We start from the raw sequence: 14876 nt of genomic DNA, 5'->3' as shown, positions 1-14876 counted from the left end.
CGCCACCACGTCCAGCTAGTTTTTGTATTTTTGGTAGAGACGGGGTTTCACCATGTTGGCCAGGCTGCTCTTGAACTCCTGACCTCAGGTGATCCGCCCGCCTCGGCCTCCCAGAGTGCTAGGATTAGAGGCGTGAGCCACTGTGCCTGGCCAATAATTCCTTTTATTTAGTTAGGTTCAAACCATGTAGTAGTATTCTGACACGATGTCTCTGGTGTTTCCCTAAAAAATTTAAAATATCCTGCAGCACCGCTGTGAGTTTGCTTTTTTTGAGATGCGGGTCTCACTATGTTGCCCAAGCTGGTGAGTTCAGGATTTGAACTCCTGAACCCATGTGATCCTCCCATCTCAGCCTCCTGAGCAGCTGGGATTCCAGGTGCGCACTACTGTGTGCAGCTTGCTGGGGCATGTTAGAGTCCTTCTCCCAATCTGCACTGCTGATGAAGCTGTGTATCGGCTTGATATCAGTGAAATCCAGGACTGAGTCAGAAGACAGCAAAACCTTCTATTTTGCTAACAGCAATGTAAAAAAGGAGTTGGAGATGTTAGAGGCTCAGAGCTTAGGTGGGAGAAAGACAATGCTGAGGGACAGCTGGCCCAGAGGCAATGACAGGACTGGGGGCACATGGAAGGGGAAGGTGTTTTAGCAGAAAAACAATGGGAAGTATAATAAATCAGAGTAGATTTAAGAAATCATTTTCAAAGAGTTCATGGTTGAGGCCTGGGGTGGGCAGAATTCTAAGATGATCCCCAGTGACCCTTCCCTTGCGGAGTCTCCTCCCCTTCACTGCAGGCAGAACCTATGGCTAGGATCAAATATCACCCCCATGATTGTGCTACCTTGTATGTCAAAAGGGATTTTGCAGATGCAAGGCCCCCAATCAGTTAACCTTAATATACACTACCTGGCTGGGCCTCATACCCAACCGTATGAATCTCATACCCAACCGTATGAGTCTCTCAAATCTAGGTGTAGAGATCAGAGACAGAGGAAGTCAGAGATTTGAAGCACGAGAAGGATCTGCTGTGCTGTTGCTAGCTTGGAGATGGAGGGGGCCACGTGACAAGGAATGCAGGTGGCCTCTAGGAGCTGAGAGAGGCTCCCAGCTGACAGCCGGCAGCGGGATGGGGGCCTCTGTCATCTAACTGCAGGGAAATGAACTCTACCTACAATGAAAATGGGCTTGGAAATGGCTTTTCTTTCAGAACCTCCAGATGAGAACTCAGTCCTGTTTCTATGGACACGGCGATTTCTGCCTTGTTTGGATTTGTGTCCCCACCCAAATAGCATGTCAAATGGTGAACCCCAATGCTGGAGGAGGAGCATGGTGGGAGGGGACTGGACCATGGGGGCGGATTTTCCCCTTTGGCACTATTCTTGTGATATAGATTTCTCAAGAGATCTGGTTGTTTAAAAGTGTGTATCAACTTCCCCCTGTCTCTTTCTCCTACTCTGGCCATGTCAGATGTGCCTGCTTCTCCTTTGCTTTCTGCCACCATTGCAAGTTTCCTGAGGCCTCCTCAGTCATGCTTCCTGTAGAGCCTGCAGAACTGTGAGCCCATTAAACCTCCCTTCTTTATAAATTACCCACTCTCAGGCATTTCTTGACAGCAGTGCGAGAATGGACTAATACAAGGACCAAGCACACAGCACTGGACTTCCAGCCTACAAAAATGTGAGCTAATAAATCAGTATTGTTAGGCTGGGTGCCATGGCTCATGCCTGTAATCCCAGCGCTTTGGGAGGCCGAGACAGGCGTATCGCCTGAGGCCAGGAGTTCAAGACCAGCCTGACCAACATGGAGAAACCCTGTCTCTACTAAAAATATAAAATTAGCTGGGCGTGGTGGCGCATGCCTGTAATCCCAGCTACTCGGGAGGCTGAGGCAGGAGAATCGCTTGAACCCTGGAGGCGGAGGTTGCGGTAAGCTGAGATCGTCCCATTGCACTCCAGCCTGGGCAACAAGAGTGAAACTCTGTCTCAAAAAATAAAAAATAAAAAATAAATATATAAATCGGTATTGTTAAGTCACTAAGTTTCTGTTAATTTGTTACGGAGCAAAAGATAACTAACACAAAGTTGTGTAATAAAGAAGTACATGTGGCGAAGAGAGCTGTCTAGGTGACTCCACGGGTCAAAAAGGAGGGGAGCCAGCAAAGACAACATGCGAAGGAACAGGGGAAACAGTGAGACCAGAGTAACGCGGTAACACAGAGGGCAGAGCAACACAGGCACAACGACCCCGAATGCTTTGGGGAGCTCACTGGGAAAAGTCTAACAACAGGCCACTGGCCCCAGAGGGAGGTCACAGCAAACCTCCCAGTGTGCTCCTCCAACAGGTGATGTGGGCGGGGGTGGGGTGGAAATGGAAAGAGGAGGAAAAGTGAAGGAAGCATGTTTCTTTCCAGGTGCCTCCGAAGCGTCAATTCCAAGCCAGATCGTAGAATCCATGAGTTCAGGAAATGAGGCATTGGAAAAAAGGTATGAAAAGACTGAAGGCAGTGGCTCAGTCAATGAAAGAAGAGGTTAAAAAGAAGAGCGGCCTGACTTACAGGAAACTGCCAACCCAGATAATCAGGAGAGGAAAAAATCAGATGCTCAGAGAGCAGAAGCCAACAGGAGGCCACAATGGAACAGGAATGAAGAAAGTACTGGAAGAAGGGAGTTAAATGGTTCCTGTGTAAATAATAAACAGAAAAGTTCTTAACACTTAACATAGTTCTACACACACAGTCATGCTCTTTCTCGGCAACGAACCAGGCAGAGGAAAAAACTCACAAGACAAAAAAAATCCAGGTAGCTCTCTAAGTAATGAAAAGGGATAAGAAACAGTTTACACAACCTAGCCTGTGTAAACAGACACTGTAGGGAACAGAGACTTGGTGTCACCAGGAGGGTGATGGAGATGGCGGCTCACCCTGGAATCCCACTCATTCAGTGTCTTGATGTTGATGAAGGACACTTCCCCGTTGGCTCCAGTCATGACGCCATCATGCTCACAACGGACAATAAGGTCAATGTCGTCTCCAAGCTTCCACCTGCGGTAACTGCAGCGAAGGAGAGACTCACGTGGTCACTGGGGATTCGACAGAGTGGGGCCCATGCTCCAATCTGGTCACAATACCCACCAGAGAGGTGACCTACCGGTACGCAACAGAGGCGATTTCATTCTTATCCATGTCGTCCTCTACAAACGGGTTTGGGTTGGGGAAGTTGTATCTTTCCTTCCCCTGCAAAAACAAAGGTGTCACAAGACCGAGCTAACTTTGTTGACAAGGCCGAGGCCAATCAGTCAGACCCAGCACCTCTGCTTAGTTGCAGCTCTGGCCAGGTTCCTGGGGCCCTTGATGGGGCTCTGAGCTCGCTGCCTGTTTTATGCCTACTTGACCCCTCCCAACTGTTAGCACCTGATGAATGAAAACGAGTTAGTAACCACGCCCATCTCTACTTCATTTTTTGCCATGGCACACATCACCATTTGATGTAAATCAATTTATTATTTATGGTTCACTGTGTTTTCTCCTCCACTATCATGAAATTCTGTAAGGACAGGAACTTTGTCCAAAGTCAGACAGCCTGACCCCCAAGCCCAGGCATGTAACTCAGCTGCTAAAGGTGGGGACTGGGTCTGTCCTGCTCCATCCCACAACCCAAGAGCCTAGCAAAAAGCAGATGCTCCACAAATAGCAGCTGGTTAAATAAGAATGAATCAACGCCCAGAGACTTGTTTCCTCACCATTCTTAAGCACTGCTGGGAGAAATTGTGGTTGATGTAGGTTGCCTCCATGGCCAGGTTGCGGGGTGAATTGAAGGAATTACCTTCATCTTGAGGGGGCTCATTGGCAGTCTCACTCACTGTCAGGAGGTCTGCAAAAGCGTGGCATGGTCACTCACCATGCAACAAAGAGTCACTGACAATGTGCGCAGCGCTGTGGGGAGATGTGGAGAGGCAAACAACACAGGTCCTTCCTTCAAAGAACCGCCCTCTCCTAAAGTGGGTCTCCCTAGTGTGGAACACACAAGCGGGGGAGTGGGGCAGCTGCTCCAGGATAACTTAAGATAGCACCTGACATTCAGTTCAATCACACAGTAAGGAAGCTGTCCCTTTTCAATCGTTCTGGATTCCTCAACAGAATGATTTTGTAAGCTTTTGAGTAAAGACTGCAGGCTTCAGTCTCAGAATATAAACTTTTTTTTTTTTTGAGACAGGGTTTTGCTTTTGCTGCCCAGGCTGGAGTGCAATGGCATGATCTCGGCTCACAGCAACCTCTGCCTCCTGGGTTCAAGCGATTCTCCTGCCTCAGCCTCCTGAGTAGCTGGGATTACAGGCGCACGCCACCATGCCCGGCTAATTTTTGTATTTTTAGTAGAGACAGGGTTTCACCATGTTGACCAGGATGGTCTTGAACTCCTGACCTCAAGTGATTCTCTGCCTCGGCCTCCCAAAGTGCCAGGATTACAGGTGTGAGTCACCATGTCCGGCCTGTTTTGTTAAGTTTTGAGTGACATGGTTTTCTTTTATGACGTATAAACACATATACGTATGGCATAAAATATGTAAGTGTATGTACTGTAAGCAAACACTGAAGAAGGTATGCAAGATGGCAAAACTCAAAAAAATGGTAAACAAGTAAAATTTGGGCCAAGCACGGTGGTTCACGCCTCTAATCATAGCACTTTGGGAGGCCAAGGCTGATGGATCACTTGAGGCCAGGAGTTTGAGACCAGCCTGGCCAACATGGTGAAACCGTCTCTACTAAAAATACAGCAAGTAGCCAGGCGTAGTGGCACAAGTCTGTAATTCCAGTTATTTGGGAGGCTGAGGCAGGAGAATGACTTGAATGTGGGAGGCGGAGGCTACAGTGAGCCAAGATTGTGCCACTGCACTCCAGCCTGGGTGACAGAGTGAGACTAGGTCTTGGGAAAAGAAAAAAAAAAAAAAGCAACATTTGGAAGCCTGCTATCAGGGTGCAGTGAGGACTCCAAAAGCTGAGGCCTCAAGCAGGCACTGCAGTGACAGTCTCTTCTAATCTCTGAAGAGCCTGGGAGAGATTCAGATGCTGCTGCTGTCAATGCCCTTGGGAAGATGGACCACTTTCTATCCATTTTCTAGCACCAGAGACTTGTTCTGTACCAACAGAAATACTCAATGCCTTTGAGTTGTTCCCCAGGCATGCTTCTTACCAAAGTCAGAGTTGTCTCTCTTGTCAAAGAAGAGTTTGGATCCAACTCTCTGGACGACAATATCCCAGGAATACACCGAGCGGGTACAGCTCATCAGCGTGGCCAGGATGGCATCAGTGGCAAACACATTCCCCTGAGTTTTTGCCAGCTGAAAAGAGGATCAAAGAGAGAAGATGGAAAGACGCTCCCAGGTCTCACTGCTCACTCACAAGGACGGGAAAGAACTCCTTTGCTGACCACATAAATCCTTAAGAATGAGGCCCCACCTCATTGACCAAAAACGCTGCAGCCAGTCAGCCAGCAAGTTTCGGGTGGCAGTGGCACTGCAGTCCCCTAAGCACCTGCTCGATTCCAGCCAAGTGCTTCAGATGCTTTCACCTTTGCCCCAGGGGTACGCGCTATGTACATCTACCCCTGGCTGCGGATGAGAGAACTATGGCTCCACAGACTGAGCCAGGAAGCATGGCGGAACTGGGCTTCAAGTCCAGCTGTGTTTAACATCCACGTTTCCAGTCTACCTGGCAAAGTGCTTTTACATATAATACATACATTATTCCCATGTCTTCTGTTCTTTCTGCAGCTTCAGCTGTAGAAGCCGATGGCATTCCTACCTAGTGGGAGAGGGGCAGAAGGAGGCGCACACCTTGCGGATGACAGGGTCGTCTGTGGTGGTGACAGTGTGGAAGATGCGCTTGATGCTCCGCAGCGGCTTCTCGCTCCTCGTGGTGATGCGGTCAAAGGCTTTGTCGTAGTATTCCAGGGCCCCGCAACACTCGCTGCGGGAAGAGCAGGCAGAGACATACCAGGTAAGGGAGATAAACCCCAGGTTTTTCTTTCTAAGCCATAGATCCAGAAGTCTTATCCAAAAGTCTAAAAGAGGTGGAAAGCAATTTCTGGCCAGAACAGGAGAGACGAATCCCCAGTGCCTGCTGAGTTCCTGTCCACTTAGATCCTGGTAGAGAACAGAGCAAGCACAACTCATTCAGCCCAACGCCCCCATTTTAAAGGTAGGGCGACTGAGGCTAAGACAGGAGATGACTAGTTTCAGAGGCACCTGGGTAGGCTGATGTCTGGGCTGGCGCTCTGGTTTCCCACTACCTAAGTTCCGCATGCTTGTCCTTTGAGCTAAGGAGCTATTTGAAATGTCAGGAGAAGCAAAGATTCTCCTGAAGAATTGCTGTGTTTCTTTTCCTGCCAAGAATTTTGTAAACTTAATTTTATTGCTGTTTTGGTCAGGACGCCAGGAAACAGAAATATATAGTTTAATAATCAGCAAATTCCGTTCTTTCTTTCTTTCTCTTTCTGCCAAAAGAATTGTATAACTAATTTCTCCTTTGCTGAGGATGCCAGGAAGTTAAAAAGAAGTTTGCAGTCAGTGAATTTCTGCTTTTCCCCTTGGTCTTGATTTTTTTTTTTTTTGAGATGGAGTTTCGCTCTTGTTGCCCAGGCTAGAGTGCAATGTCAAGATCTCAGCTCACTGCAACCTCCACCTCCAGGGTTTAAGCGATTTTCGCGCCTCAGCCTCCTGAGTATCTGGGATTACAGGGGTGCGCCACCACGCCCGGCTAATTTTTGTATTTTTAGTAGAGACTGGGTTTCACCATGTTGGCCAGGCTGCTCTTGAACTCCTGACTTCAGGTGATCTACTGCGCCTGGCCGGTCTTGATTTTTTTCAAACACCTCTGTTAACCTTATGCAATGTGTTCTGAGTAAGTGGCTTCAAAGCCTTTTTGGAAATACTAGGGCTTAAGAAAATACCCATCACCAGATGGTCCACACACAAGAGCAGAGCAGAAAGTAGTAGGATATGCTGCTTACATGTCCTGTGGCTCTGATACTTCCAAGTAGCGCATCTTCATCAACTGAGGAAAATCCATTTCCTCTTTCACCTCCCAGTCACTACGAACTTCAACTGAAGAGTCTCGGGGTTTCTGCAGTTGAAAAACATTAGAGGAAAAAAAAAGTTACAGTACATACAAAACATAAATAAAAGGCTAAAAATACAAAGAGCGCTCCAGCCTGAGTGACACGAGATCCTGTCTCAAACAATCACCACACAAAATGGAGGGGCTCAGTGGCTCATGCCTGTGATCCCAGGACTTTGGGAGGCCAAGGCGGGCAGATCACCTGAGGTCAGGAGTTTGAGACCAGCCTGTCCAACCTAGTGAAACCCCATCTCTACTAAAAATACACAAATTAGCCAGGTGTGGTGATGCATGCCTGTAATTGCAGCTACTTGGGAGGCTGAGGCAGGAGAATAGCTTGAATCTGGGAGGTGGAGGCTGCAGTGAGCTGAGATAGCACCACTGCACTCCAGTCTGGGTGACAGAGCAAGACTCCGTCTCAATAACAGAGAGAAGAGAAAAAGAGCTTTTATTCAATAAATTGAGTGATGGAGTGCTGACTGTTTTATAAGATAGAATCCCTGACTCCCAGGAATTTATGGTCTGGAAGAGGACCAAAGGGATCAGAAGGTCAGAAACAAATGGGGTTCTACTCCCAGGTAATGACGTCACCTGATAAACATGTAGCAGGTCCTTCATATTTCTCTCGGGGTATTAACTATCCTTGATACAGCATCATATCCAACAAAATGGAGCTTCACTTTTGCTTACACGTGTTCTGTTCTCAGAATGCCCACCCAAGCATACGCAGGTGAATGTTCACAGCAGCATCAATAATACTCAAAAAGTGAAAAACCACCCAAATGTTCATCAGCGTGTGAAAGGCTCAAAAAAAAACATGATGTATCAATTCAAAGGACTCTTATTTGGCAATAAACAAGAAATGAAGCTCAGTTGGGCTGGGTGTGGTGCCTCACGCCTGTAATCCCAGCACTTTGGGAGGCTGAGGTGTGTGGATTATCTGAGATCAGGAGCAGGAGGATTATCTGAGGTCAGGAGTTTGAGACCAGCTGGGCCAACATGGTGAAACCCTGCCTCTACAAAACACACACAAAAAAAACAGCCAGACGTGTTGGCGCGCACCTGTAATCCTAGCTACCTGGGAGGCTGAGGTTGCAGTGAGCCAAGATCGTGCCACTGGCATTGCAGCTTGGGTGACAAGAGTGAGATTCAGTCTAAAAATAAAACCCACAACCAACAGCAAATGAAGCACAGCTGCCCTTCAGCCACATGGGTTTGAAGTACATGGGTCTACCCATATGCAGATTTTCTCCAAACAAACATGGACTGGAAATACAAGCCGGGCGCAGTGCCTCACGTCTGTAACCCCAGCGCTCTGGGAGGCTGAGGTGGGCGGACCGCTTGAGCTCAGGAGTTTGAGACCAGCCTGGGGAACATGGTAAAACCCCATCTCTACAAAAAATACAAAAATTAGCCAGGTATGGTGGTGCATGCCCGAAGTCTCAGCTACTCAGAAGGCTGAGGTGGGAGAACTGCTTGAACCCAGCAAACAGAGACTGCAGTTGGCTAAGATCATGCCACCGCACTCCAGCCTGGGTGACAGAGCGAGACCCTGTCTCAAAAAAGAAAAAGAAAAAAGAAAAATACAGTATTCTTGGGATGCAAACCCCGAGTATATGGAGGGCCAACTTTTCACATATGTGGGTACCACAGGCCGACTGTGGGACCTGAGAATGTGTAGACTTCCATATACTGAAGGACAACTCTACCAGCACATGCTGCCACATGGATGACTCTTGAAAACATGCGAAATAAAAGCCACCAGTTACAAAAGACCATATATTGTATGATTCCATGTATGTAAAATGTCTAGAACAAAAAATCAATCCAGAGACAGAAGACAGATTTGTAGCTGCCTAGGGCTGGGGTATTGGGCGTGTTAGCGTTTGGCCTCCTGGAACTCATGTGGCAAGCTGGTTGCTACTGTGGCAGTGTCGGGAGGTAGGGCCTTTAAGAGATTAGGTCGTTAAAAGGAATAAATGCCTCATGCCCTTCTCTCAGCAATGGGCTAACTACCCAGAGTTTAGCCCTTTTCTCTGTTGCACCCTCCTCCCCCTTCTGCCTTTTCTGCCATGCTATCAAGCAGCACGAGGCCCTCACCAGATGCTGCTCCTGATCCAGGACTTCCCAGTCTCCAGAACCATGAGCTAAAGAAACCACTTTATAACTTACCCACTCTCAGGTATTCTGTTCTGGCAACAGAAAACAGATCAAGACAGGGTGACTGCTAAAGGGTAAGGGATTCTTTTGAGGGTGATGAAAATGGTCTGAAATTGACCAGTTACAGAACTCTGCAAATATGTTAAAAACGACGGAATTGTACGGTATGTGAAGTATATCTCATCTAAGCTATTATAAAGACAACCAAATAAACAGAAACAAATTCCAAGGCAGAATTCTGGCATAAATGCATTACCTGTGATTTCTGATCCCATTTCTGCCTAACCCCAAATTGCTTCTGGAACTTTTTCTGCAGTCGAATGCGTTCTCTGCAAAGACAGAAATATGATCTCAGTGCAGACCTTAGTATCAGTGGCTTCCTCAAAAGGCACAGGCTGCCATTCTCTTCAGCTAAAACTTGCCATCATCACTAACTCCTTTGAACTATGAAAAATGGGCTTAGAGAAAGGAAGAGACCCAGAGAATGCACACTGGAGGTGCTAGAAAAGGCACACTACCTCCAAATACTGACCAGGCGTATTTTACTTCATCTATAGTGACTGTTCACTGATAGCTCCAATCTGGGGTGTAGTGGCCGCTGGACCACACACCACCAGGAGGCTCCCAGGACCAGCATACACGGGGCTTCCTGGGGTTGTCCCAGAGCAGAACTGAGCCAAGGTAAGCTCCAGAGCCTCTTCTGGCCTGCCTGGGTTTCCCTTCAGTGCACACGGCCAGCACAAGGAGTTAAGTTTGCTTAACTTAACAGACTAAGTTTTGGGGGCTAGTTCCAAAAATGTGGTTACTGTGAAAGTCCAGTAGCCTGTGCTACCTGCCACGAACCACCCTGAGAACGACAAGCCAAAAGGTGGCTTAACTGGTTGTAGAAAGTATTTTCCTCTGTTTTTATTTTGCAATGATGGGGAAGACAACCACCCTCCTGCTTTTGTCCTACTGTTTCCAACTACGGCCAGTCTGGGAAGGGTGTCTTGTTCCAGCAGGATGAAAATTTCACCTCTCTTTCTGTTTGGCACTCTTAGGCAGGATCTGCAGGTTGAACTGCAACATGTTCCGACGATCTTTGTCTCTGCGGAGGTTCCTCTAGGCATCAGCAAGAAATATCCGTGTTAGCATCTTAGAGATTTGGCTCACAATAGGCAGAACGAGCGGGAGGTCTTTAGAGTAAGTTTAGGATGCCAAATCCCAAGTTTCACATCTTGCTCTGTGCTTTCACTCTACGGCATCAATAGCTTGGGAGTGTTAGGGGGTAAGTACTCGGACTTCGCTTAGACTTATATTCCCATGACATATTTTTCACTGAAGTATGTTTACCAGGTCTTATTAGAGTTGCTGAGTTTGCCTCTTTAAGTAATAATACGCAACCTGACTGGACTGTCTACTTAATAAAGTCTGCACACACCAATTCTGTGTGGCAACAGGCACGAGTGCACCTTCTTATCCAGCACAAATGCTTTTAGCATACAAGTCTGATGTCCTACCTACTGGTAAACAGAAACATAAACTATTTAAATGCATCCCTGCACCTAGTTCAAGTTTACCTTGGTACCTCTTGTTATGGAACAGTGACCTGAGATTCACCTGAGAAGACCTCTAATATGCTTCCCTCTCTCATTAGGAGTCACAAGGTAGCATTTTTAGGCAGGTGATGGCCAACAGTAACAGCCCCAAGATGGCGGTTGCTGGCTCTTGGCCTACCTGGGCAAATCTCATCCGATTCCGCTGGTAGGCCGTCTTCTGTGTGCGCGCTGTATCCACCAGCTGGAAGCTGCTTTCGTCCTCCTCGTGGAAATAAGCATATTGACTTCCACCACCAAACTGAGAGGAGTACTTATCTGGAGGCAAAAGTGACGGCAAGTAGTAACTACACTCACAGACTTTACCAGATACGCACCAGTCTAAAGCCTGGCTATTTCAAGGGTGGTCTTGAGACCTGTAGCACTGGCTGGAAGCTTGTCAGACACACAGACTCACAGTCCCACCCCATACCCACTGAATCAGAACCAGCATTTTAACAAGATCCCCAGGTGATTCATATGCACATTCAATTTTGAAAAACTCTGGTCTAAAGAATTTTCTAAGCCAAGACTCTGAAGGAATCAAGCTAACCCATTTCATACTCTGCTTTATTGTGTGAGAATCTGAGGTATTTATTGCTAACCACCATCTCCATTATCAGGGACCCACGGCAGGTATGTCTAATAGATCACGATATACTTTCTTGCCAATCTCAGCCTCAGCTATCCTAACTTAGTTCTCCAGGCAGCCACCTCCAACTATCTGAAATGGCACAGAGAAAAAGCCTTTTTATAGTACCAGGATCTTAAAACCAGGGGTTTTAATTTTTTTTTTTTTTTTTTGAGACAGGGTCTGGCTCTGTCACCAGGCTGGAGTGCAGTGGCATGATCTTGGCTCACTGCAACCTCTGCCTTCTGGGTTCAAGTGATTCTCCTGCCTCAATCTCCCGAGTAGCTGAGATTACAGGCGCATGCTACCATGCCCGGCTAATGTTTTCAACAGGTTTTTAAAAGGGCCCCAAACCCCATTGTAATAGGCTAGACCTCTTTAATGAACAGACTAAGTTTTGGGGGCTAGTTCCAAAAATGTGGTTACTGTTAAAGTCCAGACTACATCCCTAAAAGCTATGAATTATTGTTGCCAGTTCCTTCCTATTCCAAAAAAGCTTTCAGATGAAGGTCATGAGAATAAAGAACAACTTTCCCAAGGCCCTGATTGGGGCATTCAGCCACAGAAACACTTACTTGTGTACCTCTTATCTTGGTACGTGGCTCCTGTCCAGTCTGCAACCTATGCACAACAAGACAAGACAGAGAATGCACAGGTCAACCAGGCAAGCTTCTGCAGACCCGGAAACCCCTGAAAGCGAGAGGATAGCGTGGGAGAGTCTCAGATTTCGTCCACAACACCTCTCTAAGTGCCCAGCTCTCCTATCACTACACCCAGAGATGATAACCTTTCTCAGCTGCCATCCCTATAAAAAATTCACGAGTTAAGATTTTGAGACAATAAAATCTAAACAGGGACTCGAGAGTAGCAGCCACAGCTGCAAAGATTCAGACTCTTGCTGACAGGCAAGTACCTTTCCTAGCCGATCTCCTTTGCTAAACGGCTGGTAGGGCATATCCCGAAACTGCTCGGGAACCGCACAGGGACCCCAGCCGGAGGGGTTGTCCTGGATCACGGGTGTCATGAACTTTGCCATCTTCCAAAACCAAAATCTGAAAAATATAAATCATGTGAGTAGCGGCACGAACGAAGGCCTCAGAGTACAAAAAGCCCTCCATATGAAGCAAAGACATAAATGACAGAATTCAAAAAGCAACACGCAAACTGGAACCCTCAACTGTTGAGCGACTACTACTGTTTGTTAATTATACTGTGAATATGTACTTAAAACTGAGAAGAATGCAAACAAAACTGATCGACCCTATGTCATTAATTTCATGAAACTCTTTCACTGTAATATCTTTAAAAGGAGGCTGTACCTTGTGCTTGACAGAGGGTGTCATATTGATTGGTAGTTTTTCTTTTTTTGTGTTACACAATGTAAGTGTTTGAAAAAACTCAATGGTGTCACAGATTTGATAAAATGTACTGTTTTTTCAAATATAGTAACCTTGTTTTGGTTCTGAGATATACCTTCACCAATTCATACAAACTCAACTTCCCTAAGACTTAGTAGTCTTTTTCTTTGTTTTTGGAGACAGAGTCTCACTTTGTCACCCATGCTGGAGTGCAGTGGCATGCAACCTCCGCTTCCTGGATTCAAGTGATTCTCCTGCCTCAGCCTCCCAAGTAGCTGGGATTACAGGCACGTGCTAGCATGCCCTGCTATTTTTTGTGCTTTTAGTAGAGATGGGGTTTCACCATGTTGTCCAGGTTGGTCTTGAACTCCTGACCTCAAATGATCCGCCCACCTTGGCCTCCCAAAGTGCTGGGATTACAGGCGTGAGCCACCACGTCCAGCTGTCTTAGTCTTTTTCATCTGCAAAATAAACAAGATCCTTGTTTTAAGCACTTTGTAAAATGCCACACAAGTATTCAGACTTGCAAAAGTACATTTATGCATACAGAGTGCTGAGAAAAAAGGATCTTTAAGTATATCCTGAAATTCAATTTTTCTTTCTTATTGTTTCAATTTTCTGCCATCAACGCAAATCCTGTGTGCAGAGCAAGCGGACATAAAGCCAGGCAAAAGAACTGCCAGAAGTCCAAGGAGGTCCCCATAGACCTCAGGTCCAAAGTGGCCATGTCAGATGTTCATGAATACTGCCAGGCACTGTTCTTAGTGGTTACCACTCATTCATTCATTCATTCAATCCTGCCAGGTAGGAGCCAATGTTATCTGCACTTTCCAGATAAGAAAACCAAAGCATAGAGAAATGAAGAAATTGCCCAAAGTTGAAATGCTAGTTAATGAAAAACATGAACCAAAGCAGTCTGACTACAGTGTCTGCACTCTGCATAATGCTATAGCTCTCTCAGGGGAATTAAAAAACCAGGGTTCTACAGCAGATGGTTGCCTGACACTTCCTATAAAAAACCTATGCATTTATCTTCCGTTGTAACCTTCTGAAAATGCTTAGAAGGCATTCACTACACAAATATTTCTCGGAGGCTGGGTGCAGTGGCTCAAGCCTGTAATCTTAGCACTTTGAGAGGCCGAGGTGGGCGGATCACGAAGTCAGGAGTTCGAGACCAGCCTGGTCAACATGGTGAAACCCAGTCTCTACTAAAAATACAAAAATTAGCTAGGCATGGTGGTGGATACCTGTAATCCCAGCTACTCAGGAGGCTGAGGCAGGAGAGTCACTTAAACCTGGGAGGCAGAGGTTGCAGTGAGCCAATATCGTGCCATTGCACTCCAGCCTGGGCAACATAGCAAGACTCCGTCTCAAAAAGACAAAAATCCAGTATTTCTTGGAGGCTGGAGAACAATCAAAATAAACAGGTACGCTGAACTTAGTAAACTTTCCCCAAAGCCTCATGCTGGGGAGATTGAGGCTTCCTTCAGAGATGACATTTGGGTGACAGCAACACAGAATAAACCTAGAAGCTTCATCTTCCTAATAGGAACTATAGGAAGAGAAGAGAAGAAAAAGGGTGGTGGTCTCAGAACAATTCGTATTAAATAAATATTGCTGAGCTCCTACGTGTCAAGAACTCTGCCAGATACTTTAACACCATTAACACCCCCTCACCTCCACTTTCGAGGCAAAAATTTGAAGCCCAGCCTAGCCAAGCAGCTGACGTCATCATTTCAAAACAGATTTGATTTCCAGGGGTGCCTGCTGTAAGTCCAGCTTTCTTTCCATTATATTACAGCTGGGCAGCAGCCCGCAAAGATCGGGGGTTTGAGACCGTACCTAATAATACCAAAACTGAGTCTCAAGACACACTTTTAAAAATCGGGTTCTGTCAGAAGCTCAAGAAGGGAAGAGGCCCGAGGCTTGACCTGCATCACCTCTCTGGAAAGCCAGGGGTGAGATACCTTGGCTTTAATACATGGCTTTTTTTTTTTTTTTTTTTTTTAAGGAGAGCAGAGAGGCACAGGATCATAGATTATC

The 14876-nt window shown here is 46.6% G+C and overlaps 1 protein-coding gene across 3 annotated transcripts in view; it reads right to left on the bottom strand.

Moving 5' to 3' along the window:
* The window catches only part of EIF3D (eukaryotic translation initiation factor 3, subunit D), a 19350-nt gene that overhangs the window by 3074 nt on the left and 1400 nt on the right, over window positions 1-14876 (bottom strand). The window contains exons 2-12 of one of the 3 annotated variants that reach the window (XM_011964310.1): window positions 12389-12527; window positions 12051-12096; window positions 10987-11123; window positions 10286-10371; window positions 9527-9599; window positions 7004-7116; window positions 5829-5961; window positions 5186-5333; window positions 3738-3868; window positions 3146-3231; window positions 2919-3048 (exon numbers count right to left, since the gene is read on the bottom strand). In XM_011964310.1, coding sequence (XP_011819700.1) covers window positions 2919-3048; window positions 3146-3231; window positions 3738-3868; window positions 5186-5333; window positions 5829-5961; window positions 7004-7116; window positions 9527-9599; window positions 10286-10371; window positions 10987-11123; window positions 12051-12096; window positions 12389-12511 — 1206 coding nt within the window. In that variant the 5' untranslated portion in view covers window positions 12512-12527. The remainder of the gene's footprint in view (window positions 1-2918; window positions 3049-3145; window positions 3232-3737; window positions 3869-5185; window positions 5334-5828; window positions 5962-7003; window positions 7117-9526; window positions 9600-10285; window positions 10372-10986; window positions 11124-12050; window positions 12097-12388; window positions 12528-14876) is intronic. The other 2 variants (XM_011964312.1, XM_011964311.1) reach the window with 2 other exon arrangements.

Source organism: Colobus angolensis, unplaced genomic scaffold, assembly GCF_000951035.1.
Source record: "Colobus angolensis palliatus isolate OR3802 unplaced genomic scaffold, Cang.pa_1.0 Scaffold65, whole genome shotgun sequence".
NCBI classification, from domain to species: domain Eukaryota; kingdom Metazoa; phylum Chordata; class Mammalia; order Primates; family Cercopithecidae; genus Colobus; species Colobus angolensis.
Note: the sequence above shows the minus strand (reverse complement) of the source record. Positions and strands in the feature narration are given on the sequence as shown.